The sequence below is a fragment of the Eptesicus fuscus genome, chromosome 10 (genome assembly GCF_027574615.1).
Source record: "Eptesicus fuscus isolate TK198812 chromosome 10, DD_ASM_mEF_20220401, whole genome shotgun sequence".
In the NCBI taxonomy this organism is placed as follows: domain Eukaryota; kingdom Metazoa; phylum Chordata; class Mammalia; order Chiroptera; family Vespertilionidae; genus Eptesicus; species Eptesicus fuscus.
This window is the reverse complement of record NC_072482.1, coordinates 33,511,757-33,538,467: the sequence shown is the minus strand read 5'-3', so window position 1 is coordinate 33,538,467 and position 26,711 is coordinate 33,511,757. Positions and strand designations below refer to the sequence as shown.

At 38.5% G+C, this 26,711-nt stretch overlaps 1 protein-coding gene across 5 annotated transcripts in view; it reads right to left on the bottom strand.

Annotated features, from left to right (window-relative positions):
• RIMS1 (regulating synaptic membrane exocytosis 1) overlaps positions 1–26,711 on the bottom strand; it is a 409,384-nt gene that overhangs the window by 223,982 nt on the left and 158,691 nt on the right. The window contains exon 4 of one of the 5 annotated variants that reach the window (XM_054721883.1): positions 12,731–12,732. The exons of the other annotated variants lie outside the window; for them this stretch is intronic. Coding sequence (XP_054577858.1) covers positions 12,731–12,732 — 2 coding nt within the window. The remainder of the gene's footprint in view (positions 1–12,730; positions 12,733–26,711) is intronic. 5 annotated transcript variants of the gene reach the window in all.

The window sequence follows — 26,711 nt, the reverse complement described above, 5'->3', positions numbered from 1 at the left end:
CTTTTGCTAGCCTGATAGATTGGAGGCTTACTTTTAAAATTTTGACCTCACACTATTGTCAAAAAAGCCACAGTAACCTCAACTCTAAAGCACTGCTCTTGACTCCAAGGAATATACAATCCACTTAGGAAGTAGGTTATATGTAGACATTCGTTAGTAGTTTATGGCAATGTATACCAAGTGACAAGGAATGGAAGTACGTTGGTCAGTAAAGTAATAATTTTGGGTTAAGTGATCAGGCAGATTTCTTTCACTTAGTTGGTCAAAAAGATGTTCCTAAATAATTTAGAACTTGGGTTGTTCTCTGAAATAAAAATATGACACAGGTTAGTGTTAACAGAATAACTAAAGCAAACAAACAAGAAGGCATGCTAAGATAATAAAATCAATGTGAATGTTCTAATCTAAAACTTCTCAGAAATGGAGATTAAATCAAATTACCTTTTAAAGTCTGTAAATATCAGAATATAAGCATCCGGTTTATATGTTCTACTGAATGACAGCTCAATAATCAGAGATAAATGACTGTGAAGTAAAAACATACATGCACTTACAATAAATGGTTTCTTGGGCCGCAAACACATGCCCCCTTTTTAATGAAACTGTCTCTTCTACTCTGTCACAGAGAGGAGCAGTAAAATTCTATTATGTTTCATTTTAATGATAACTTCTTTTAATGATCATTGTAAATAGCGGCCCCTTGTACCAGAGCTGAGTTGAAAAGAATAAACATCACAGTCTTTTAAGCAAAAAGGTTAACTGATGGAACCTGGTGCTATAAAATTGTTGGAAGGAGAATAGGAACAGTCTTGGCGTGGTCTCTAGGAATGACATCCAAACAAAAGCACAAAACCAGCTACTCAAAGTTCTTCACTCAGGAAGCTGCAGAATCAGAAAGCCCCTCTCCAAATGGCTGGTGCTAGAACCCCACCACCCAGTTGAGGGCTCTGATTTAGAAGCCACAACCAGAGCTACACTGAGCCTGCTGGAGAGACCAGGAGAATGGATGCCCTGTATGCTGCCGTGCCCCCTCCCCTCCCATTTAACTCAGTTTCAAGTCCTCTCATGGAAGTACATCCGACTGTTGGAACCTAAATCACAGCAGGGATTCTAGCTGCAAGAGAGTCTATAAAATTTAGACTTTAGATTTCTGGTGTCTTAATAATACTCTTTTAGAAGGATTCTGGAACAGACATTGTGAAACCCTATTCTCCACTTTAGCTACATACAATCCTCTGATTTATGTCAAATTTATCCTTAATTTCTTATTTCCACTGCACCTAAAGCAAGCGATATCTAAATCTAGGATTTCCCATTCATATATGACCTCTCTCTGAGGAGAGAACTCTACAGCAAGGTAAAATTTTAAAATGAAGTCATTTTTTTTCCATACATCTTTTAGCTCCCTTGATAAAAAAAAAAAAGAAGCCTTCACTATGTAACTAAATTTTAATAATAAATGAAAAAAGTTTGATACTGCCTGTATGAAAATATGCTGAAAAAATATTACATATTTTAATCATCTGATATCCATCATTGTTTAAAACAAAATTTTATCAATTACAGATAAGTACATATCAGTATTTTTTGTTCTAAAAATAATCATAGTAAGGGATAGGAAGGAGGAAAGAATAGATAGAGCACAGAGGAGTTTTAGGATACTTAAGCTACCTTGTATTATACCATAATGGTGGATACATTGTCATTATATATTTGTCCAAATCCACAGAATGTGCAACACCAAGAATGAACCCTAAAATAAACTATGGACTTTGCGTAATAATGATGTGTCCATGTAGGCTAATTAATTGTAACAAATGTACCACTCTTGGGAGATATTGATAATGGAAAAGGCTATGCATGTATGGGAGCAGGGAATACATGGCGCATTGCTGTACCTTCCTGACAATATTTCTGTGAATCTAAAACTGCTCTAAAAAACAGTCTCTAAAAAATTCAACCTCCAGATAAGTTTATAATGTATATTATATACAGAATATATACTTTATTATAAACATTTCAGTCATACAGGCTTTTACCACATATATTACTGAGTCATTTTTAAAAATCACCAGAGTTATTCCTGCAACAGAGACGAATTGACAGGAGTGCTCCAGTCATGAAGACAGAAGAAAAACAGTCCAGAGACGGAAGACGCTGACGATGCCTTGCCATACTAGCAGTCAGTAGCTGTGCGTCACTGCAGGTTGCCCAGGACCAAACCAGAGAGGGTCGGACCTGCATTACCACCATTTGTCCACCATCCAGAACTGAAATATCATTGCTGTTATGTACACATAAGGAACTGTTGGACATAGAATTTGGGACTCAAAAGAACTGTTGGCCCAGAAAGAAACTCACTACAGACTGATTCATTTGCCTCTCAGCATAACCATTATTGCTTGTCTCATTTTTGGTTCTTATAAGTGAATTTCTAGTATCACATGAGCTCACTCATCTAGGGGAAATAATGAACAACATAGACTGGTGAACAAGAACAGCATCGATCAGACTGTCAGACCTCAGAGGGAAAGTAGGGGAGGGTGGGGATAAGGGAGATAGCTCAACCATTAGGCTCATATGTGTGCTTGCATATGAGCCTAACCAGTGATCACGGACAACAGGGGGTGGGGGCATGCGTGGGGAGGGGTTTGGGATGGGAATTGGGGGGATGAGGACAAATATGTGATACCTTAATCAATAAAGTAATTTAAAGAAATAAAAAAAAAATAAAAATCACCACAGTTAAAAAAATTATTTTTCAGTTTGTGTTTAAAACCATATTTAGACTTTAGTTTAAAAGGAGTGTATTTTTACTTACTAAAAATGTCCAGCAGATGGCACTAAAGATTTTTATTTTTACATTTAATTCCTTCAGAGTTATTTAAACAATTTTTCTTCAATGTGTTAAAGAAAATTAATGCGATCAGCAGGAGGTGTAATTTATTAGGAAAAAAAATGTGTTTTTAGAGGTGGCTGAAAAAGAACAAAAGAAAAAATTATAAAGTGCTGCAATTTCTGCTTTTTTTGTGTGTGTGTAGGACCCTCATTCTAAATGCCCTTTAAAAATTATATGTTATGGGTTTTGTTGTATATTTTCTTTCCTTTTTCTGTCCTCCATTCAGCAGTGTTAAAAATGTAGTTCATCCAATCAGCATCCCACAGTGTTCTGAAAGCACTGAGCGGTGACACTCAGGAAAACTAAGAGCATAACTGGTGATTAGCTATTAGTGTTTTAGAGCCTGTTACTTCAGTCAAGCATTTATTTTTTATTCCGTTTTCAGTTTACCATAGGAGGCCACTCCTGAGTAAGCACTAAATGAAGACACCTCAGGACACGGAGGCCCTCGGGCATAAATTTACAATTTTGCTTCCCTTCATCTCCCACGTTTTGTGTGGTGGGGCCTAGAAATATTGTTTCTAGATGATGGAACAATATCATTGCTTCCTAATATCTGAGACAGACCAGAGGTCCCCAATCAAAAATCTGGCATGAGAGGGAGTCATTTTAATACTTTGACAAACAGGTTATCTCATTTCCAGCACAGTTCAAGAGAAGAAAATCAAGTGAAAGAAAGAGAAACTGTTAAGTAGTATATTAACTAGGAATAAAATTTTAGAAAGTAAAGCCAGTTTTTAAGAAAACAATCTAACAAGTAATGTTGGTGCCTGCCATCCACATGATAAATATGTAATTCATTAATATTAAACAGGTCTAATAGATTCCATGTGAACTTTTCCAAAATGTGGCCTTTGATTGTGCTAGTCTGCCTAATACATAGAGGGGGAACTCCATGTGTTGGCAATTTTGAAGAAGGAGGTATCTACACATATGATCAAGCCAATGTTCGGTAATCAGTTCATGCCTGCACCTTCTGGAATGCCCAACATACTCTAAATCTTGTCTTTGCTGTTTTTTTTTTTTAACTATTTTCACTGGATTTGCTATGTTTTATTACTATAAGGAGAGAAAAAAAGAAACCAACCTCACTCTGATACTTTTGGAAGGTATCCTATCTAATAAAAGAGTAATATGCAGATTGACCATCACTTCAACACACAAGATGGCTGTCCCCATGTGGTCAAAGATCCTGCCCCCATGTGGACATGGCCACCACAAGATGGCCAGCAGGGGAGGGCAGTTGGGAGGGACCAGGCCTGCAAGGGAGGGCAGTTGGGGGCAATCAAGCCTGCAGGGGAGAGCAGTTAGGGGTGACCAGGCTGGCAGAGGAGGGAAGTTGGGGGTGACTGGGCCTGCAGGGAAGGGCAGTTGGGGGCGCCCAGGCCTGCAGGGGAGAGCAGTTGGGGAGGACCAGGCCTGCAGGGGAGGGCAGTTAGGGGTGACCAGGCCTGCAGGGAAGGGCAGTTAGGGGTGACCAGGCCTGAAGGGGAGGGCAGTTAGGGACAAACAGGCTGGCAGGGGAACAGTTAGGCATCAATCAGGCTGGCAGGGGAGTGGTTCGGGGGTGATCAGGCTGGCAGGCAGAAGCAGGTTAGGGGCAATCAGGAAGGCAGGCAGGTGAGCAGTTGGGAGCCAGCAGTCCTGGATTGTGAGAGGGATGTCCGACTGCCCGTTTAGGCCCGATCCCACTGGCAGTCGGACATCCCTTGAGTGGTCCCAGATTAGAGAGGGTGCAGGCTGGACTGAAGGACATCCTCCCCACTCCCCATGCACGAATTTCATGCACCGGGCCTCTAGTCTATATAATAAAAGGCTCAGCGACCATTACGGTGGAATGACCAGAATGACTGGTCGCTATGATGCACACTGACCACCAGGGGGCAGACGCTCAATGCAGGAGCTTCCCCCTGGTGGTCAGTGTGCTCCCACAGGGAGAGTGCTGCTCAGCCAGAAGCTGGGCTCACGGCTGATGAGCGTAACAGCAGTGGTGGGAGCCTCTCCCGCTTCTGCAGCAGCGCTCAGGAGCAGGGAGCCAAGCAGTAAGGAGCAGTGAGCAGGTGGGTGGTAAGGAACAAGGGGTCCCGGACTGCAAGAGGGTGCAGGCCGGGCTGAGGAACCCCCAGTGTACAAATTTCGTGCACCGGGCCTCCAGTTAAATATAATAGGTTAGGCACAAGTCTTAGGTTAGCCAGCTCAGAATCAAATCTGGTTATATTTCTTGCTTCATAACCATAAAGAAATTATTTAAACTCTCTATTCCTCAGTTTCCTCATTTACAAACTGTTAATAATAGCAGCTACAAAGGATTGTTGGGAGGGCTAATTGAGATAATCAATATAAAGTGCTTAGCACAGTGTCTAGCACATGGTTAAGAGCTCAATAAATGAGAGTTATTATTATTAAACATGGACATAGATAATACATGAGGGAAGAAAGTACTTTGCTTTTAAGTTCTGAGTACACTTAGCTGATAACTTTAGGATGGAGCTATAACTGGCAAGATTTCCTGGCATGTAGATATCATTCTGAATGACTTCGATCATCTATCAATACACTGCTAATCAGGGGCAAAAGTTCATCTGACAAGATGAAAGTCAGAGAGAAAGGTGAGCCACTAGTATAATTTGTTTTAGGATATAGCCAGTGGAAGGGGACACACATAATGCTGTCTGAAACTTTTTTCAGAATTTTTTTTTGCAGTCATTGCTAATTCACACAAACAGAAAAAAAAAAGAAAGAAAGCAGTTTATAAAAATATGAATTAAAAAAAAAAAGAATATTATCATTAGGTTATTTTAAACTGAGAAACGTGATTGCCCAAATCACAGTTATTCCCAATGCTCTAAAACAGTGGATGAATGAATGATATATAGAGGACTTCTATCATGTCAAAATGTTGTTTTCCCTTTCACTTTTAATGTCTGATAAATTTATGCACACTGAAGGTATTATTAGTGAATTAACCACATTTTACTGCTTAGTCTTTTGAATGATACCATATTATATGGGATGTGGTGGCTATGGTGGCTTTCAATGTCACTTGGAAAAAGAATCATTACCTTACATTTGTAAACTTTGATCAGAACAATTCATTTAGAATGTCAGTGGTCCCAGAAAGCTCTGTGAACTTTTGTTTCCCATTGAGCCACAAGGAGTAAATGACATGTGCCCTAACTTCCAGATATCTAATAACTGTCTCCGTGGACAAATTCTACTGCTGGTCAATTTTAGTGCTTACCCATTCCAGTTACCAGGTTCTCCAATAACGCTTCCTGTGACATTTCTGTCTTACCTGGTCAGAGATTCTGAATCACCTATTTATCTCTAAAGAGAAGGCAATGAAACTATGTTAGCCCTACTGTGGATATACTAGTAGAAGGGTAATATATTACCCACTTCTTGTCCCCAGGAAGTGAGTGCACTATATTTCTTTGGCTTTGGATTCAATCCACGTGTGTACCAATACTTGAGACAACAGAGCCCAGGAGTTCTGAGGCTATGCTTCCTGGGTTCAAAACTTTCCTGGGCTCTTCCTTTTACTAACTGTGTGGCTTGGTAAGTTATTTAACCTTTTGCACTCAGATGTCGAGTGTGACTCGACACGGTTAGCATCGGTAGCAGCTCATATGTCAAGCCACACTCGACACGTAGTTTCACCGCGGAGGGAAGGGGGATTTTTGTCTATTTTTCCAGTATCTTTTCTTGTTTTCATTAGCATGAAAGGACAAGTAAAATGTAAATGCCGTCTCAACTGATGCCAAAAAAGAAAAATGAAAAACCGATAACGCATGTGAAATTTATTAGGAAACTAGTACATGATCTTGTTGGAGAATTCAGACATGGTACACTAACTTCCAGGGGTAGATTATTATCCACTAACTTAGAGCAACGTTTAGATGGAAAGCTCCATATAATCACACCTCACCCTAACAAAAAACACAAAGATTGTGTTGTTTGTTCTAACAGAAAAAATCAAAGGAGGAAGAAGAGAGACGATTTATATTTGTGAAACATGTGAATGTAAACCAGGTCTTCATGTGGGTGAATGTTTCAAAAAGTATCACACCATGAAAAATTATAGAGATTAAAATTACTCTTGGAATGTATCAATAATTTGAAATATAAAAAAATCCAAATAAATAAGTTTGTATGAAAAGAAACTCCAGTTTTTTATTCTACTGCCGCGCTTTGTAAAATCTGGGGTATTTAAAAAATTAAATCCCAAGTAGAATAAAGGAATCGAGAAAAAAGCAAGCGAGTGCAAAGGGTTAATACCCTAAAACCCCAATTCTTCCTCTGTAAAGTGAAGATGATAATGCCCACCTATTGACGGAGTTGTTGTTTTGAGGATTAAAATAGCTAATATATATATAAAGCATTTAGGGTGGTGTTAGTCAATTAGTAAGTACTTGTAAAATATTATCTATTTTTATAACACACAGAGAAAACACTGAACAAAACGAGATAAAGCATCTGTTTTTGTTCTGTGGCATCTAACATTATATAATAGGCTATGATATATAAGCAGAATCTAGAACAATGAAATAAAGTGTCTACGTTGAATTCAGATTTTTAAAAGCAGCACCAGCAAATAGCCTACTTTAAAAGCCTAAATTAAATTTCTGAGAAATAATAACTATATTCCATAAAGGGTTTTTCATTTTTTTTAAAAAAAAGCAGAGAAATACAAGCTTCCTGAATTTTACTTGCATGGTATACTGAATTAGTCAGCCATCATTAGGTACAGTATTTTCTAAGCCATTCTGGAGTGCATTTCAAGAAAAGTGACAAGATATAATTTCCTTCCATTATATTTGCTAATGGTGACATCTATGTTCATCCTTTAATTAAAATACATAGTTAATGTGCATTTAAGACCTCACTATCATCTAAATAATAGAACAGGTGTCGTAAATAACTTAAGTTCTTTTATACCCATGAAAGGGAGATCATAAAGCAGAGAATTCAAGTGGTTTGTAAATGCAGAAGCTAAAATTCCAGAGGATGTGAGAAGAATTTATACAAATGTATGTGTACTCTATAGCTCTTCCATGTGACCCAGAAACTCTACTGCTATTTAATCAGCTCCAAACAGCCTCTTCTACCTCCACCAGCTACAGCCTAGGAATAATCAAGTCTATTTTTAAAACAACATCTTATGTTATATTCAGATACTAAAAGTGTGTCATAATCAACTTTCACTAATCACAGTGCACACAAAGCTAGAAATAGTCCTTTTTACATTTCATAATATTGCATTATCTATGAATAACTTTGAACAATATCAAGACACTCAATATGCTAACTGCATTTAATTCAGCAGAGTATACCGGAACCCTGGACAGAAAATCTAGCCATTTTTGTCACTGTAATGATCAAATTAGGGATTATCTAATTGTAGCTCAACAATCTGATCAATTTTGTACCAATCTGTCAGAAAGAGAATACTTTGCTATACTTCTCTTATGAGTAACACACTGCTTTATACTCTGTTTTGTGGGGGGATATTTCTCTTGAGTATTTGCTTAATCTCCTCTGATAGACCATCTTAACCTTAAAACCGAAGACCTAGCCCTTCTTACCCAATTCAGTAACCTCTGTATGAAGCCCCATAGGATAGGCAATCAGGAAATATTCCGAGTTCAATTGAACTGGCAGCTTATTCAACAGGTGGCCCACGGAAGACACTGGCAGTCCTAAAGACGAATCTACTCCTCCCCTTCCTCTTTACGTTTTATTGCCCTTTCTCTTTTTAAGGTTAAACCTAGTAGCATAATTGAAAACACTGTAGTTATGCAGAGCAATGTTCATATATTACCATCACCTGAGGATTTTGAATGCTAAGTAATGTTAGTGTTACTACTGATGTCCCTGTTTTTTAAAGTATAAATGGGGGAATCGGGGAAGGCTTGACTGAGGTGGTAACATTTGAGTGAAGACCTGAAGGAGATGAGCAAGTCATGAAAAGCAGAGTTGAAAGTGGGAACATGAAGGGTGAAGGCCTGAGGTTGGAGCCGGCCTCGTGAGTCTCAGGAAAAGCCAATCCTCTGGTGTGGCTGGAGAGGACTGAACAAGAGCAGAGCAGGCATGAGGGCAGGTTATGTAAGTCTCATAGGCCATGGGAAGTGTGTGGCTTTTCCTCTGGGTGAATGGGAAGCCACTAGAAAAGTATGAATGGAGGGATCGGATGACCGGACTTATATTTGCACAGGATCCCTCTGGCTCTCATGTTTGTAATAGGAGACAGCAGGGATGGAAGCAGACACACCAGCCAGAAGGCCTAGCAAAAATCCAGGTTAGAGATGATGGACGTTTGGACCAGAGCTCAGATGGTAGAGGTGGTGGGAGGCATTCAGATGCTTCTGCCTTTTATGTTGCTTTAAACCTTCCCAGAGCGTGTGCAGGCAGGCATATTTTTATTGTCATGACCATAGCATGGTTTTTATTTTTTAAAACTGATTTCAAGCTACATCTTCTATTTTATGCTGTATATCTTTTCTCACCATCAAAGATGATTATTGCCAAATCACACCAAATGAGTGTTCGGCTTTCTCAGGCTGAGTGACACTAGGGAAAATTGTCTCTGAAGGAATTACCACATAATCAGAAGGAAATGCAAGAGTACAATGATTATTTTATCTCATAGTTAAAAATACCCAAATTCAGTCCTGGCCGGTGTGTGGCTCTGTTGTTTGGAGCATCGTCCTGTGTCCTGTGCACCAAAAGATTGAGGGTTAGATTCCCCGTCAGGGCACATATCTAGGTTTCAGGTTTGATCCCCAGTTTGGGCAAACAATCGGAAGGCAACCAATCGATGTTCTCTCTCACATCTGTGTTTCTCTCTCTCCCTCTTCCTCTCTCTTTCTCTCTCTGTCTCTCTCTCTCAAATCAATAAGCATATCCTCGGATTATAATTTAAAATAATAATAATAAATACCCAAAGTCATACCATGCTCTCTTGGCATCGTGGATGAAGTACCCACCTAGCACCTATCTAACTTCAGAAACCTGGCCATTACTGAAGCATCAAGATAAATCTGAACTGATACATTAAATCACTTAAAATTTATCAGAAATTTCATTTATTTATATGTCCTGTTACTAATGTACACCAAATATAAATACACAGTCATCTCATGTTAAGGGAACCTATGTCAATAGTGTTCCTTCAGCCTTTTTTCATTTCTTCTTGCTCCAGTGCCAGGCTCCAGTGGTCACAACCTTTCTGTCCTTGGCACAAATGAGAGATGGTTATTAGGATGCATATCTGTGAGGGAACAAAAACAGCTTTAATTTTTAACATTTTTTAAAGAAAATGTTTCTGTTTGCTTTTGTAATAGATTCCATCTTCCCTTCGATATTTATAGAAACCCAAACTGTGATGTTCAGATCAAGTTAATTTCCTCAAACACATCAAATACTTTAGTATGTAGAGTGTGTGTGTTATGTTAGACCTTTTTAGATGATACAGGATATTGCAAAGCCTCGTGGTCTTTATTTTAATGGAAGTTCTCATTGAACAATGCTATAAATATAAATATGCTATAGAAGGAAGGAATGGGACATTGGTGCAGCTGCAAAGGAAATGCTTCTCTGAATAATGCCTTATAACAGCTTGGGTCTTATTTGTTTGTTTTGTATCCTTTGGGTTTTGTTTTGATTCTCCTAAGTCTAGGAGAAAGCTTCTAATTAATGGAGGTTCTCAGTAAAGAGTGGACTGAAGAAAACTCTCTACACAGGCACTGGGTAATCTAAACACATGTCTTTAGGGAAGACAAGGGCTCAGAAAAGCGACAGAGGCCTCTGCATGGTGAGCTCTGGGCACAGCTGCTGCAGCCACCACCAGTTTTGTAAGGACAGGCATCCTTGCCAACACAACAAGAAAGATTTGCACAGTAGAAGGGCAACCGACCAGAGAGACCATGCATGAGATAGTAGGAAATGGGAGTGGGAAGAAAGCGAGAGAAATAATGAAGTCTCAGTGCGACGACGGGCAAAGAGAGAGGTAACGTTTCGTATTAATTACTCACATCTAAGACCTGGTGTGTACAATATGTCTCCTGCCTAAAAATAATTTAAACAGCCTGGCTAGGAGAGCCACTAATTTGTCTCTGTGCATATCCTGCTGTTCCCCTTTCTATAGGATCTGTGTAAAAAAGACATGTTAAGGGTTACTCTAAACATAGTATTTCAGCTTCACCAAGTGATCAGATTGTGTATATATATAAATAATCTATGCTTTAAGGATACATAAGTTAGAGTTTTTAAAAGACGCCTTCCTAAACCCAGAGGTTTCTGGTTTTTGTTTTAGCTTTGAATACCCTCATAGTACATAGAAGTGCAGGGAACGAGGCAAGGTTTTTGTAAATTCTATATAACTCTACTATTATCTAAAGTGAGGCCAGCGTCCGCCTGTACACCAAAAGGTTGCGGGTTCAATCCCTGGTCTGGGCGCGTACAGGAGGCAACTGATCAATGTTTCTCTCCGTCTCCCTTCCTCTCATTCTAAAATCAATAAAAAACATATCCTCGGGTGAGGATTTAAAAAATAATAATAAAGTGAAGCCATCCTCTTCCTTTCACACCAGAGTTAATAAGGGCCCAGAGAAGTGTTTCATCCAAGGCCCGAGGTTGGCATCTCCTGGGTAAGGGCATTACCACCAGATAAAATCCAGGGTTTGAACAAAGACTCTGCCAGCAACATGCTGAGTGACCTTGTACAAGAGATTTAGTCCATCTGAGTTTTATTCTCATCTGTAAAGTGAGGAAAATGATCGTTACCTTTTCGGACTGTAGGAAAGGTTGACTAGTGCAATACCTGACACGGGTTTGACTCTAAGTTCTCTTTACCACTTTCCTCTTTCCCAACAGTGTAGTTTGCTGCTTATTCTGTACTCCCACCAGAAAGGGTAGGAGAGTGTAATGGGAAGACCATTTTCATTTCCTCTTGCTCCAGTGCTCACACACTCACATATACTGCTCACATATTGGGGGACTTCAGATATAGCTCTTGGCACCTCTGAGCACCAAGATTCCCTATCTTTATAGGAGTCATAAACTTTGATCACTCTGAGTCCTCATTTGTTAATTTTTAAATTCAACATACAAGGATTGAGCATCTACTACATGCTGGGTGCTGTTTAGGTGCTGGCGATACAAACACGAACATAGCTATTCAGAGAAAACTTGCATTTAATTAAGAGAGGCAAGTGTTAAAACATATCAACAAAAGACCATAGAGTAGAGCAATATCAGGTAACATTTTGGGCTAGGATAACTAATAAAAGAGGCTAAAGAATACAGAGAGTCACTGGCAGGGCCAGAGCATGGTTACATAGATGGGATGGTCAGGGCAGACTGGTGGGGAGTAGAGTCCAGAAGGATGTGGGGAAAGCTGCCTGCCTGTCTGAGGAGGTGGATTCCAGATAGACTGGGAGCATGAGGTACAAATGTCAGGCAGGAAAGAGCTTGGGTTAGGGCACTCAGAGCAGAATGGGGAGGGATTGAAAACAGGGTCCCAGTCAAATGATGTCAAAAGGACTTCATACCCATGGAGTGGGCTGCCAATTTTCTTCTAAGTTAGATGGGAGGTCACTGCAGGGTTTTGAGTGACAGGCTGATATGATGAGGCTGAGAACTAAAAGGATCCCTCTGTTTATTGTGTGGAGAACAGGCAGTGCAAGAGAGAAGGGCAAGCTACATGGTCCTTTGAAAGGGTGCCTGTGGTGAGGGTGGTAAAGAGAAGTCTAATTGAGGATTTTTTTAAGGCCATCACACTAATGTAAACAATCATTTTAGTAAGCCTCTGGAGCATACTCCATGTTTAACCACTCCCTAGTTCGGTGACATTAAGCAGATTCCTTAAGGTCCTTAAACCTTTGGTGTTGGGGACTAAATGTTTATATCCTCCCCAAATTCATACGTTGAAGCCCTAAATCTCAGTGTGATGGTATTTGGAGGTGGGACCTTTGGGAGGTAATTAAGTTCAGATGAGGTCATGAGGGTAGAGCTCTCACAGTGGGATTCTTGTTCTCACAAGAAGAGGGAGAGAGCCCTAGCCAGTTTGGCTCAGTGGATAGAGCATCAGCCTGCAGACTGAAGGGTCCCGGGTTCGATTCCAGTCAAGGGCATGTACCTTGGTTGCGGGCACATCCCCAGTAGGAGGTGTGCAGGAGGCAGCTGATTGATGTTTCTCTTTCATCAATGTTTCTAATTCTCTATCCCTCTCCTTTCCTCTCTGTAAAAAATCAATTATATATATGAAGAGGGAGAGAAATCAGAGGTCGTGATCTCTCTGCCCTGAGACACAGTAAGAAGGCTGCCATGGACAGGCCAGGAAGAGGCCCTTATGGGGGAACCAAACAGCCAGCACCTTGATCTTGGACTTTGGGGTTCAAGAACTGTGACAGATAAATTCCTGTTACTCAAGCCACTAGGTCTATGGTATTTTGTTCTGGAAGCTTGAGCTGACTAAAACACTGAGTTTCCTCAACTGTAAAATCTGAGCAACAATTTTGTCTATTCCATAGTATTGTTAGACTGAAATGAGATGAGCTAAGTAAAGCTTATTGCAGTGTCTAGTGCATATCAAAGTACTTAATAAATATCAGCAGTGATAAATATAATTTAAAATTTCTCAAGTAACTAACAGTGATTAATATAAGGGCCAATCCCTAGGAATAATAATTTTAAAATTTCTTAAAGTTCGCCAGTAAATATTTAATATTACAAGAAAACATAGGTCACATAAAATTATACATTCACAAGAAATTTAGATGAGTGATTATAAAAATTCATCTGCAGTTATATCACAACATATGAGCCTATGCAAAATTAATTCTAGTTTTTCAATTTATTGATTGTTTATTTTTTATAAAGAAATGTTTTACTTTTTTCTATTTGAGTAGATATTTTTAAAGAGTTGTCTAAAATGGATAGCTTTCATTGTAGACTTCTGTAAAAACTATCCTTACAATTTAAAAAAACACACTAATTCAGAGTTCTTAGACCAATATAGACATTTAATTTATTTGGACTTTTGTGCTATTTAGAAACCTTCAGTAAAAACTTCTAGAGAACTGATGAGAATGATAGATCTGGGTCTCGTGAACATCCTGTCTTTTCTATTCTTAGTTAAGCAGAGTAATAACTTTTAAACCTCATTAAGCATGAGATGCCAGGATGAAATTCCTTCACACCAGAGTCCATATAGAAGTAAAAATGAAATTCATGATCATGAGCACATGACATAAAATATTATCTCTTTCCAAAGGATATATGAGTTTTCTTTCAAGATTATTTCTGAACAGATGGGCTTCAGCCTTTCGATGGTTCTCCCCACCCTCAAGCCTTTTCCATTTTGAGACTAATAAAAGAGGTAACTACAATTCTACAATTGCACAGCTCCCATCAACCATCAGACCCCGTGTCTAAGATTCAGTAAAGAACAATTGCTGATGTTATTTACATCCGGAACTCAGTTTACAGCCTTGGCAAGTATTTGTTGTTTATAGCCAGTAGCTATCAAAACTGCAGAAACAATATACATACTTTCATTACCCTACCTACATCTTCAACATGTTGGCTTGCCAACAGACATAATTTTTCACTCTAATGATAATTTTTAACATGTAATTTTTTTTTGTTTTTGCCTAGATGTCAAACAAAAGATATACCAACAAAATAAAAATAAGTGCGAGTACCAGCTCTGTAACACAATCCATTAAGTGAATGAATATTGCTTTGTAAGGTACATTTTTTTCATGGATCATTTTAGTATATCTGACTAAGGACTGGCCTCTCTCTTAAGGGGACAACATAAGCATCCAGTTGAGAGTAGGTCAGAGGAAGTGTTACTCTTCATTAGTGCAGTAGACGACTTGGGGATTATGGAGCATTTTTATGTTATGTACCCATTTGTCTGTGGATCCTTTTTTTTTTTCTTTTTAATATTTATTTATATCAGAAAGGAAGGGAGAGAGATAGAGAGATAGAAACATCAATGAGAGAATCACTGATTGTCTGCCTCCTGAATGTCCTCTACTGGGGATGGGGCCCACAACTGAGGTGTGTGCGCTGACCAGGAATCTAACCATGACCTGGTTCATAGGTCGATGCTCAACACTGAGCCACTCCAGATGAATGTTTTGAAGCATGTATCATAAAATATGTAGAATTTTAAGAAAACCAATTATGTTGAAAAAGTTATTGGATTGTTGATAAATAAATTTATGATGCAGTGTTATGTATGGTAACCTTAAATTCTTGGACACATAAAGGAGAATACTTTTTATAATATTATACACTGATGTTTATTTTTTGTGTCAAAACAACTGCTTGAAGAGTGATAGCCATAGATCCTCAGAGTTAACGTAAGAGGATACTGTGGGCCAGGGAAGTCAATTATTTCACAAATAAAGTCAGAATCGAACAAAATCCAGGCCATTCGCACTCACTACTTGGTAGAATACTGGATTCTGTTTGGTGACCAGAGAAGCCATTCTTCTGAACAGTCATTTGACCTGGACACCAGAGTTAACTCACTTTCCTTTGTGAAATTTAATATGGCATTTTTTTCAAAAGTGAGAAGCAATCAGATGCTTAATATTAAGTTTCATGTGGAAGGAAATAGCTGAGAAGTAAGTCTGATATCTGGCTCTGGATATCGAAATCCATCATTTGGCATGAGAGTATTTTTATCTCTACTGAATTTTTGGCTGGAATTTTGAATACATCTCAGTGGAAAATTCATGTTGCATTCAGTGTTTTCCTCTTTATTCTGCTAAGCAATGAATCTCAGTTTTAACCTTCAAGTATTTGTTCTGATTTCATTGAGATAAGCGGTTAGCTCTGGCAAGAAAATGATTTGCATTTTATTTGTAGGAAGAGCCAATACTGATTCATACAACAAGAAGCATTTAGAGTGACAAGAGCTGAGACACAAAAAATGAAATTTCCAGTCTAACTTTTGCAGGTGCTAAAAAACAAAAACAAAAACAAAATTGAATGACAAAAATACAAATGCTGCCCAAGAAAGAAATATAGGTTTAAAGAGATACTGTTGAGCATTTCATATGATTTTCTTCATAGACAGGGCTCTAAATATCCTTCTGACGGCCCAAAAAGATACTTCAGTGTTAACCATGCCAAGGTTGTCAAACAATAAATAACGTTTTACATTTCTTGAAGGGCCCAAGAATAACAAAAAATGTGTTTAAATTACAGTCTGCTGGGCATGATGAAGTCTCTATTTTGTTCACTATTTGATTCCAAACAGCTAGAACAATGCAGACGTTCAATAAACATGTGTTGAATGAGTGTCCGTACGATTTTTAAGCTGGCACAAGGAATTCCCAGTAACTCATCATCTGGCTGAATCTCCCAGGAATTGAACTAGTGTACAGAGGCGTTAACATTGATTTTTCTCTTATTGGTCTGGGGCCCCTTGAGAACAGGACTCTTTGTTTTATTTGTCTTTGTAATCCCTTGTGTTGCATTGTGGTTTCCCATAGTAGGTACTCACTCAGTGTTGAATGAATAATGGAGAAATGCTGTTCCAGAAAATAGTTTTTTTCTCCTCTGTTCCCCCTCTTTATTTGATAGTTGCTCACACTGGTCTCGTCACCTGAAGCCTCTGTGTTTTCACCACCGTCTATCCAAATTAAAACGGATCTTCAAGCTCTGTTCAGAGTCTTCCACCTTCCTAAAGTCTTCACTGAACGACTATAGAATTTCACTCTATATATCACTGGTCCTGAAGTTTTATTTATTTTTGTCTTGTTTGCAAAATAACTATTTATCCCACATTCATACTTTGTGAAATATGTAAGAATATTCTCTTCCCATCACAGAGGTAGGCAAACTTTCTGTAAAGGGCAAAACAGTAAATGTTTAGGCTTTGCAGGCCATAGTCTTCATCTTGACTATACTAGTACAATCTTGCTTGTGTAGTGGGAAATCAACCATAGTGCCCTCCCCGGCAAGCCACATCATGAATTTCCTTTGTATCCTTCACAATAAAGATTGCTCTGTAAATAGTCAAGGCTCAATGACTGCACACGAAATATCAAAATGCATACATAATATACCAGAATTATTCTCTGTGAGGATGTTGGCAGAGATCTTACATGAAACTTACTCTAAATTCCCTAATGATCCTTAATCTCAACAACAATATCCCAAATCAGAGTTTTTCCAAGGGGATAAAGGACTCACCTTCTGAGGCATATACTATTTCATATTTGAATAACAACTAGTGTATTTATTTATATTGAGCCTATTATACTCAAACAGAATAAATCTAAATAAATCTTTCCCACATGACATTCATCTAAATATTTAAAAACCTGTTATGGTTTTTATCTGTTATGTCCCCTCAGATTTTTTTCTTTCCTCAGACAAAATCATTGATCACTTGGTATGACTTTGCATCCCTTTGTCATCCTCATAGCTTCCCTTGAAAGTAGTTCACATATATATTCCATTATATTGATTCCAAACTAGAATCAATCATTAGGTGTAATCTTATTTTATAGACTATGCTTTTATTTATAGGTCCATATCACATCAGATTTTTAGTGGTCATAATCAAACAATCAACATCTTTTTTAACTTACTGTCAACTAAAATGCCCATGTCATTTTTATATGTTCAATAGATAAATTGCCCATAATTTCGTGGTTGCTGCATGTAGGGCAACATATAGGACCTTATTATCTTATCACCTCCGTTTTGTCTTGCTTGATTTGACCCATTGCTCCATAGTGACAAGAACCTTTTGGGCTGTAAGTATCACATCTAACTTTCTATTTATCCCACATTCATACTTTGTGAAATATGTAAGAATATTTGCATCCCATCACAGAGGTAGGCAAACTTTCTGTAAAGGACAAGATAGTAAATGTTTAGGCTTTGCAGGCCATAGTCTTCATCTTGACTATACAGTATTGCATTTGTAGTAGAAAACCAGCCATAGACAATGCAAAACAAGTGAGGGCAAACAACTATGATCTAATAAAAACTCATTTATATACACTAAAATATAAATTTAATGTAATTTTATGTGTTACAAAGTATTACTCTTTTTTATTTTCTTCATTATTTAAAAATGTAAAAGCCATTCTTAAGCCCAGGCCAGGTAGCTCAGTTGGTTAGAGCATCAACCTGATATACCAAGTTTTTGGGTTTGATCATCAGTCAGGGCACATACAAGAAGCAACCAGTGTAACCATGCCTCTGTTTCTATTTTGTTCATCAGTTTATTTTGTTCATGCTCACTGTAATTATCATTGCTTGATGTTTTTCTTGCACTTTCCAGTGTCATTTGTCAAAAGGGAAATAAAGGAGGAATACAACTTAAAAAGGAAAAAATTGCAACCAATGAATTCATAAATAAGTGGAACCACAAGTTGATGTCTCTCTCTCTCTTCCTCTCTCTCTCTCTCTCTCTCTCTCTCTCTCTCTCTCTCTAAAAATTAAGAAAAAATTAAAAAACAAAAGCCATTCTTGCTTCACAAGCCATACAAAAATAGGTGGTAGGCTGGATTTGGCCCATGGGTCATCGTTAGCTGCTCCTGATGTAAACCATTACTAAAAGTGAGGTGAATGAAAGCCCCCTGACACAAGCCAAGAAACCTCCCTCCTTCATAACTAGGGTTTAGCAATAAACTTGACGTAAAGATTACTTAGAAATCCAAAAGCTGAGGGTGTACCTCCCACAAAAATCTGGTTTAGTGTTTCAAGGGAGATACTTAGGAATGTGTATGTTATAACTGCTCCCTGGATATTTCTTATCTACAGCACAGATTCTAAAACCAGAATTTTTTGTTAACAAGAGGTTTCGATTTTCTTTTTAAAAAATACTTTGATTGCATTTACAACAAAATACTGAGACTATAATGGTAAGCAAGATAGGTACATTACCTGCCCTCGAGGCTCCATCTTCAAGTTCTAATTTGTCAAAACCATTCATTACAATTCTTTCCCCCCCAATCAACTAAAAGTTCCTTAGGGCTGATACCATTGTATCATTCATAATCAGAGGTCAATTATGTTAATGAATGAAATGGTATTAGAAAAAATAGATATGCCTCTTTATTTTATCTATGTTAAAATGGCAGATCAGCTTGGCTGGTGTGACTCAATGGTTACTCGTCGACCTATGAGACAGAAGGTCATGGTTCCCAGTCAATTCTAGGTTGGGGTACATACCTGGGCTGAGGGCTCAATCCCCAGTGTGGGGCATGCAGGAGGCAGCCGATCAATGATCTCTCTCATCATTGATGTTTCTATCTCTCTCTCCCTCTCTCTTCCTCTCTGAAATCAATAAAAAATTTTTTTTAAAAAATGGTAGATGACAACCTATGTCATAAAGCGATCCAAGAATGGTCTGTATGTGTGAATTTTTACATGCTATTTTGCTCATCATTATATCATTAGTACTGAGAACTTTGCCTAGCACATAGTGACTATTCAAGCTATTAATTGAATAATTAAATTAATATAAGAATTATATACAAGGTGCTAAAGGAGAAAATGGGAATGTATTATAAACAAATACATCAAATTAAAACTTATACTAAAAATTTTGAAAACGTGATTAAAGTACATTGCATATTCTCCAGGAAGCAGTAAATTCATATAGTTATTTGGAGCACGTATGAGCTACATCACCACCACACCTCTACACACACAAATGAAATAAAATAAAACCAACTATCAGAAACAAACTTAAAAAAAGCAATCAAGCTTGGAGGGAGAAGACAAGTCCTAGCTGCTCTACTGGTTTCAGATAAACTTTTCAATCTCATGTTTCAGTTTATTAGTGCAAAATAGAAATCGTGTCCACGTGACTGGCCCCATGCTCAAAGATACTGTGAGAATAAAAGAGACAGCTTCTTCTCTCAGGAGCATCAGGGAGAATGAAAGTTTCAGGCAGCAATCAGAGGCTGCATATCATAAAGTGGGCTATATCAATGCAAGCGCTGAGAAAATTAAGCATTGATTTGCATATTCAAAAGAAAGAGAAGCAGTTGCATCCTTCTGAGAAATCCTGAAACACCTATCTTTCAGTTTACCTTTGCTGCAGAACTAACCGGCAGAGTTATAGCTAACCTCACAATTTCAATGCTGCTGTTTTTTTCCCCACAAGCACTTTTAGTTTGTCCTTGCAGGTTCAATAAACCACCAGAGACCTCAATTAGAGAATGCGGGGCCAGTGAGCTTTGGTTTGTGAGCTGCCTGACTCAGGGTCTTCAGCCGCCTCTCCCCTTTGCACTGCCAAGGCAGAAACTGCTGCTTCTCCAAACACCTCCACCACAGCCGCCTTAACAGCAGCAAAGCACCTAGAGGCCACTGGCATCTATTGGAGCAGTAAAATCAGCAGCCGGGAAAATTAGATGGCGCTTCCCACATCTCCCCCAACTCAGCACAGTATTAAGTTCCTGCTTCCACAGCATGACAATATTACATCCACTCTCTTAGCTGTTAGAACTATAGTTAACCTCTACTGTACATCATTAATTGTATTATTCCCAAACATCCCACCATCTCCTGTAGCCTGGACTACTCTCTATAATTGTCATTATTTCTGGCGCTTTCTTCTTCCTCTGCCTGCTTCAGTTCCTTTCCTTCCAGCACCCCCATCAGCACATGGCACCCCATAAACTTGTGGCAGGCACTGCCTCTTCTTGATCATCACTGAAGATCTGGCTACCTCCCTTCAATCTTTTCATTCCTTCCAACGGTTTCTTCTCATTTACTGCCCAGCCCTTCACTCCTGCCAGCTTTATTGCTATCTGCTTTCTCTCCCTCATCTGTCTTCTGCCTTTGAAGACGACAGCAGCAGACCCACAGTTAAGAGCAAAGGGAAGGTTTTATCAACTAGCGCTTAAGCATCGTAAAATTTTTTTTGAGTAAAGACGGTTTCAAATCAGCTTGTGTAACATATTATATAGACTGAAAATTAGAAAAAATGTAATTAATTAAAAGCCCACAAAAATAAAAAAGAAAAGAAAAGTTGAAGTTTGGCAGTGATTTGGGAGACAGATAAAGCAGAGTAGAATAACACCAGATGTGAGCATGTCTGGCTCTAGTATGTTGGATACCATGGCTCAAAAAATGATCCCCTGCCCTCTGGGATGTTTTATCTTCTTTCAGGTATGAACATATGCAATGAAAGAAGAAGCACTTGCCCACCAGTGATATTATCCAAATCAAATCCTGCTATGAGAGTGGTGATCTTGCCCGGCCGAGGTGGCTCAGTGGTTGAACATCGACCCATGAACCAGGTCATGGTTTGATTCCGGGTCAGGGCACATGCCCAGGTTGCAGGCTCGATCCCCAGTAGGGGGCATGCAGAGGCAGCCAATCAATGGTTATCTCTCATCTTTGATGTTTCCACCTTTCTCTCTATCCCTCTCCCGTCTCTAAAATCAATAAAAATATATTTTTAAAAAATATTTATAAAAAGAGTGATGACCTTTCATTTAAATCATTTTCTACTGCATGATCAGTGGACATAGAAACGAGAATCTGGGCCAACTCTATACTTCAAAGGAGTAAGTCATTCTGGCCATGTTATCCAACCTTCTAACCCTCAGTTACCCTATCTATGAAATGGAAATACTGAGCTAGCAAATTTTATGAGAAATATACAAGTAAATGCAATTAAAATTGTATGGCCCATATTAATGAAGAATGTAACAGGTGTGACATTTTTCTAATGTGTCTCATTAGGAAAGGGTAGAGGGATAATAGCTAACGTTTATGAGGACTCAGTGCGCTTGAGGCTGTATGTGCTTTCTATTCATTAATTCATTTTTTTTTTTGACAAACCTATGTTGAAAATCTATCATTGCCAGGGCTGTTGTGGGCACTGGACCCATGCAGTGCTGAATAGGACATGTTCCTGAATTCAAGGAATATACGTTCTAGATGGGGGAGAGCACAGAAACGAACACGTCACATGATAAACAATGTGTGCCATGGTCCCTGAGTAAGAAGTTAGAGGGTGACTAGGGAGGTGGGAGGGATATTTTAGATAAATCATCCTAAAAAGGCTTGAGACCCTCCAAGAGGAAGTTAATTTGAACAGAGATGTAAATAAGGTGAGAAAGCAAGTCGTGCAAATATCTAAGGGAGAATATTAAAGGTAGAGGAAATAGCAAGTACAAAAGTACAGAGGCACAGAATGAGCTTGATGTAACAGTAACAGCAAGAAGGCCAGTGAGGCAGAGGCAGTAAGAGCAAGGCCGATGAAGTTGAATGTATGCTCAGAACTAGGTGCTGTAAGATTGTATTACAAATGGCAAGTCGCATGCATTTTATTCTCAGTAGGACTAAAGTACTTTGAGCAGGGGAGACCATTATCTAATTTAAAGATGTAAAAATCACTCTGGCTGCTGTTAGGAGGGGCAAAGAAATCTGTATAGGGTCAAAAGTGGGGTAGGGAGACCAGTGAAGAAGTTATTGCAACTGCTCTGGTAAGGTGAATGGTGGCTTGGACTAGGAGGATAGCAAGGAAGGTATTGAAAACAGCCAGATTCAGGACTTATCATTACAGTACAGCTCACAGAATTTGTTAATGGATTAGCCGCAAGGTATAATCAGGGGTGGGGAACCTTTTTCTGCCAAGGGCCATTTGAGTATTTATAACATCATTTGCGGGCCACACAAAACTATCAAGTTAAAAATTAGCTTGCTGTATTTGGTCAAACATTTAATTGACTCACCCCTAATGCCTTGGCATGGCCAGACCAAATGATTTCATGGGCCTTATAAGGCCCAAGGGCCAGGCATTCCCTACCCTTGGATAAATGAATGACAAGATTCATGGGCAAGTCCTAAGTCAAGACCTGTGGAATTGGAAAAACTGCAGAAATTAGAAAGTCAGGGGAGGAGCTTATTTGAGAGAAAAATTTCAAGAGGAGTGTCTACATCATGTTAAACTTGAGAAGACTACTAGGTATCTGAGTGAAGATGTTGAATAACAATTATTTATGAGTTTCCAGACCTCAGGAAAGTCGTTTAGGCTAGAGATACAAATATACAGTCTTGTTTAATGCTCACATAGTTCTAAAATGTAGGAACTATTTATCATTATCTATATTTTAAAGAAGAGGAAACATGCTTGGAGAAACTATGAAATTTGCTTCTGATCATAGAGAAAGATTACAATGAAAACAAAAGAGAGGAAGGATCTAAATGGTTTATAAATAGCTGTACTCATATCTAGGTTAGCAGAGGGGATAAATGTAAGTACAGTGAATAGGAGAAAAGCTAAAAAGCCATGAGGTCAAATAAACTTGGTTGCTGGCTGAGATTTAAGTATAGCATTAATTATAATACAGAATGACTTCAAAAACAAACAAAAAACAAAAAAAAAAAACTCCAGGTTCACAGTCAGTGAAATGCAAAGAGATATTTCATTAAGTCATAGGTATATAATAGGCTCAATCTGCCAAGGATATACCTAGAAAGCAATGAATAAAATTTAAAAAGCCAAATATTTTTATCTTGGCTAACTACAGATTTAAAAGGAACATAAAAATCTATAAATATGTAAAGAGATAATGATGAATCATTTATCACACTTGTGTGTCTCTAAGCTGTACCTAAATAGCTGAGGAAAGAAGGCTGTCTAAACCTGCACTGTAATCTGAGTTCCCATGTGGTATTCATCGGCATATATACAATCACCCTTGAGAACGAGTTGAATGGAACAGACAACTCCCTTATTCCTGTACATAATCTTGGAGTATTCCCAAATCAATATAAATTCAGTCGTATTATCAGTATCCAACATTCACTTTCCTCAGCTTCTAATCTCACAACATCATTTCTGATTCCTCTTCAGGAAGTGATTATTTAGCAATTACTACAACTACAGCGTGTTTGTTGTAAAGCACAGTTTCCAGAAAGCCTGGATTTGAATCTCAGCTCCATCACTTTCCCAGGTGCATGTTCAACCTCTCTGTGCCTTATGAAAGCTCTCATCTGGAAAGTAGAAATAATAATCAATTCTTTCTCATAAGGTTATTATTAGAATTAAATGAGATAATATAGGTAAAATCATTGATAACTTGGCATAGGGTAAGGAAGCAAAATGTCTGCCAGTATTGCTGCTGTTATTATTATTACCATTGTTTTTACATATACATAGAATTCCATGGGCCCCTCATCTGTCTCTTTTTCTCTGAGGGGAATGGGGGGGGGGAAGGGAACAGTTAAAAAGATAAACATTTCAAAAAAGTAATTTTATGAACAATGGTCACTTTCTAAATTTTAACACTTAGAAATATTTATTTTTTTAGAAATCGTTTGCAATTTCTAGCAATACTAGATGGAGTTATCCTTTCATATATGTCTTCAGGAGGTCTCCGTAGGATATTATGATTCAACATTACATATAATAATTCCTTCTGCCAATTTACTGGTAATCTTGGGTTTGACATAAGACCTGTTCAGCTGTAAATGTTTCTCCTCCATGTTCATCCACAGGAGAATTCCCTGGGCCTTTTCACCAGGGGGTGTTCTCCAATCACAGATGATTAATAACTGATCATATCAGCATAATTCAGATTAACAGCTATTTTAAACAGACTTCAAATAAATATCTTCATACATTGCTCTCCCCAATATAGTGAACATGAATAACAATATTTATGTTCTGAAAGAGGTGACTGTAGTATGAGATGACATACACCATGCCCATGTTACAGCAAACACATGTCTTTAAAAGGCCTATACTGGTACAAACAGGAACGAGATGCAGGCATTAAATTTCCAAACCTTAACCCCAAACTAAATTAATCATTTTAACTTTCTTTGAAATAGAACTTGCCACTTGGATTTATACAAGAGGCTCCTAGGTGGTCCTGCAGAATCAAGCCCACCCAAGTCACATCTGAAACCCACTCTCAGCTTCAGAAAGTTTGTAACTTATCATCATAGAGATAAGGAAAGTCAATCTGAGCTCTTTCATTTGCCAGATGAAGCCCAGTGAGGTTAAATCACTAGAACCTCTGAGATGGTAACCACACTGTCACAATCTGCATTCAAAGCTCTCTATCAAGTGGGCTCTTCGCCTTCCCATTATGTAAATCTTTCTTTTTCTCCCCCTTGTTTCACTATTTCTTCTCTTTCCCTTCCCTATCCCTCTTTTTTTTTTTTTTTTCTAGTTAGTTTCCTAACCTCTTCCTATGTTCTTAGCACCATTTCAGGGCTATTGTGATGACAAGTCAAATGTCGTGGGAGCCCTTGCTCTCTTAGATTTTCCTGACTAGAGACTGGTAAGAACATTGAACAGGCTATTGGAAATAGTGTGTTGCATGTGTCATCACAGGAAAATACAGGGATCCTAAAGAAGCAAGCAAGAGATACCCTGGAAGAAGTATAGGGGAAACAACATGTAGGCATCTGTTTGAGGGATGCATAGGAAAAAAGAGAAGAGAATGAGGAAGAGTATTCTGGGAAGAGGGAATAGCCTATCCAAGGGCCAAGATGTGAGAAAGTCCAGGAAACAGAAAAAAATTCAGGATGGCTAAGCTGAAGTCCAAGAGGGGCAGACAGCTACACAGAAATTTTGCCTCAGGATGAATCATACTTCCAGCCTTTATATCTGATTTTTTTTATTGATTTGAGAGAGAGAAAAGTAAAAGAGAAAGACAGAGAGAGAATGAGAAAAAGAGGGAGAGAGAAACATCGATTTATTGTTCCATTTATTTATACATTAATTGTTTTATTCTTGTATGTGCCTTGGCCAGAGATTGAACCCACAACCTTGGCGTATCGGGACAATGCTCTAACCAACTGAGCTATATGACCAGAGCATATCTGATTTAGATGAACTTTAGGTGAGATTTTGGACTTAGAATTGACACTGGAATGGCTTTGGGGACTTTTGAGAAGAGGTGAGTGTATTTTGCATATGATAAGGACATTAATATTTTGGGGGTCTATGGGCTCAATTATGCACCCCCCCAAATTCATATGTTGATGTCCTAACCCCAAGTACCTCTGAATGTGACCATATGTAGAGAATACGGTCTTAACAGAGGTAATTAAGTTAAAATGCAGTTATTAGGGTGAGTTCTAATCTAATATGACTGGTGTCCTTATAAAAAGAGGAAATTTGGATATAGACACATACAGAGGGAAGACAAGGTGAAGAGCAAGAGGAAGATGGCTATCTACAAACCAAGGAAGAGGCCTGAAATCGATTCCTTCTTCTCAGTTCAGAAGGAACCAACCTTGTCAATACCTTGACTTCTAGGCTCCAAAACTGTGAGAAAATAAATTTCTGTTAAGTCAACCAGCCTCCAGTACTTTGTTATGGCAGCCCTAGGAAACTGCAAGCAGATTTTAGTTTTTGTAGCTAAAACAAATACAAATTTAACACCTAGATGAGATTTGAGAAGCGGGAATTAGCCAAATCATTAAAAACTACATTATGAAATGTGGACCTGCCAAAATGAGACTCCATGGTAGACGAAGGTCCCTCCTCTGATCTGTCACCTAAGTCTACTACCTATTTTATTGAGTCTTTGGGGCTTGTTGCTTCCTTGATCAGCTTCTCACTAGCTGACAACTATCATCGGTTCCTTTGGGAACGAAAGATATGCCCAAAGTCTTGCTCTTGTTAAGAATAGCTACTCCTGTTTGCAACTTGCTTTGTCTTTCCTTAGTACTGTTTGTGTCATGTGATTTTCCACTTGTTTTTTCAGGTATTATCCCAGATACTGTTGGTGTTGCTTCCATAATTCCTTTCTTACTACTTCAGCATGGGCCACAATCCAACTTCCACGCACCT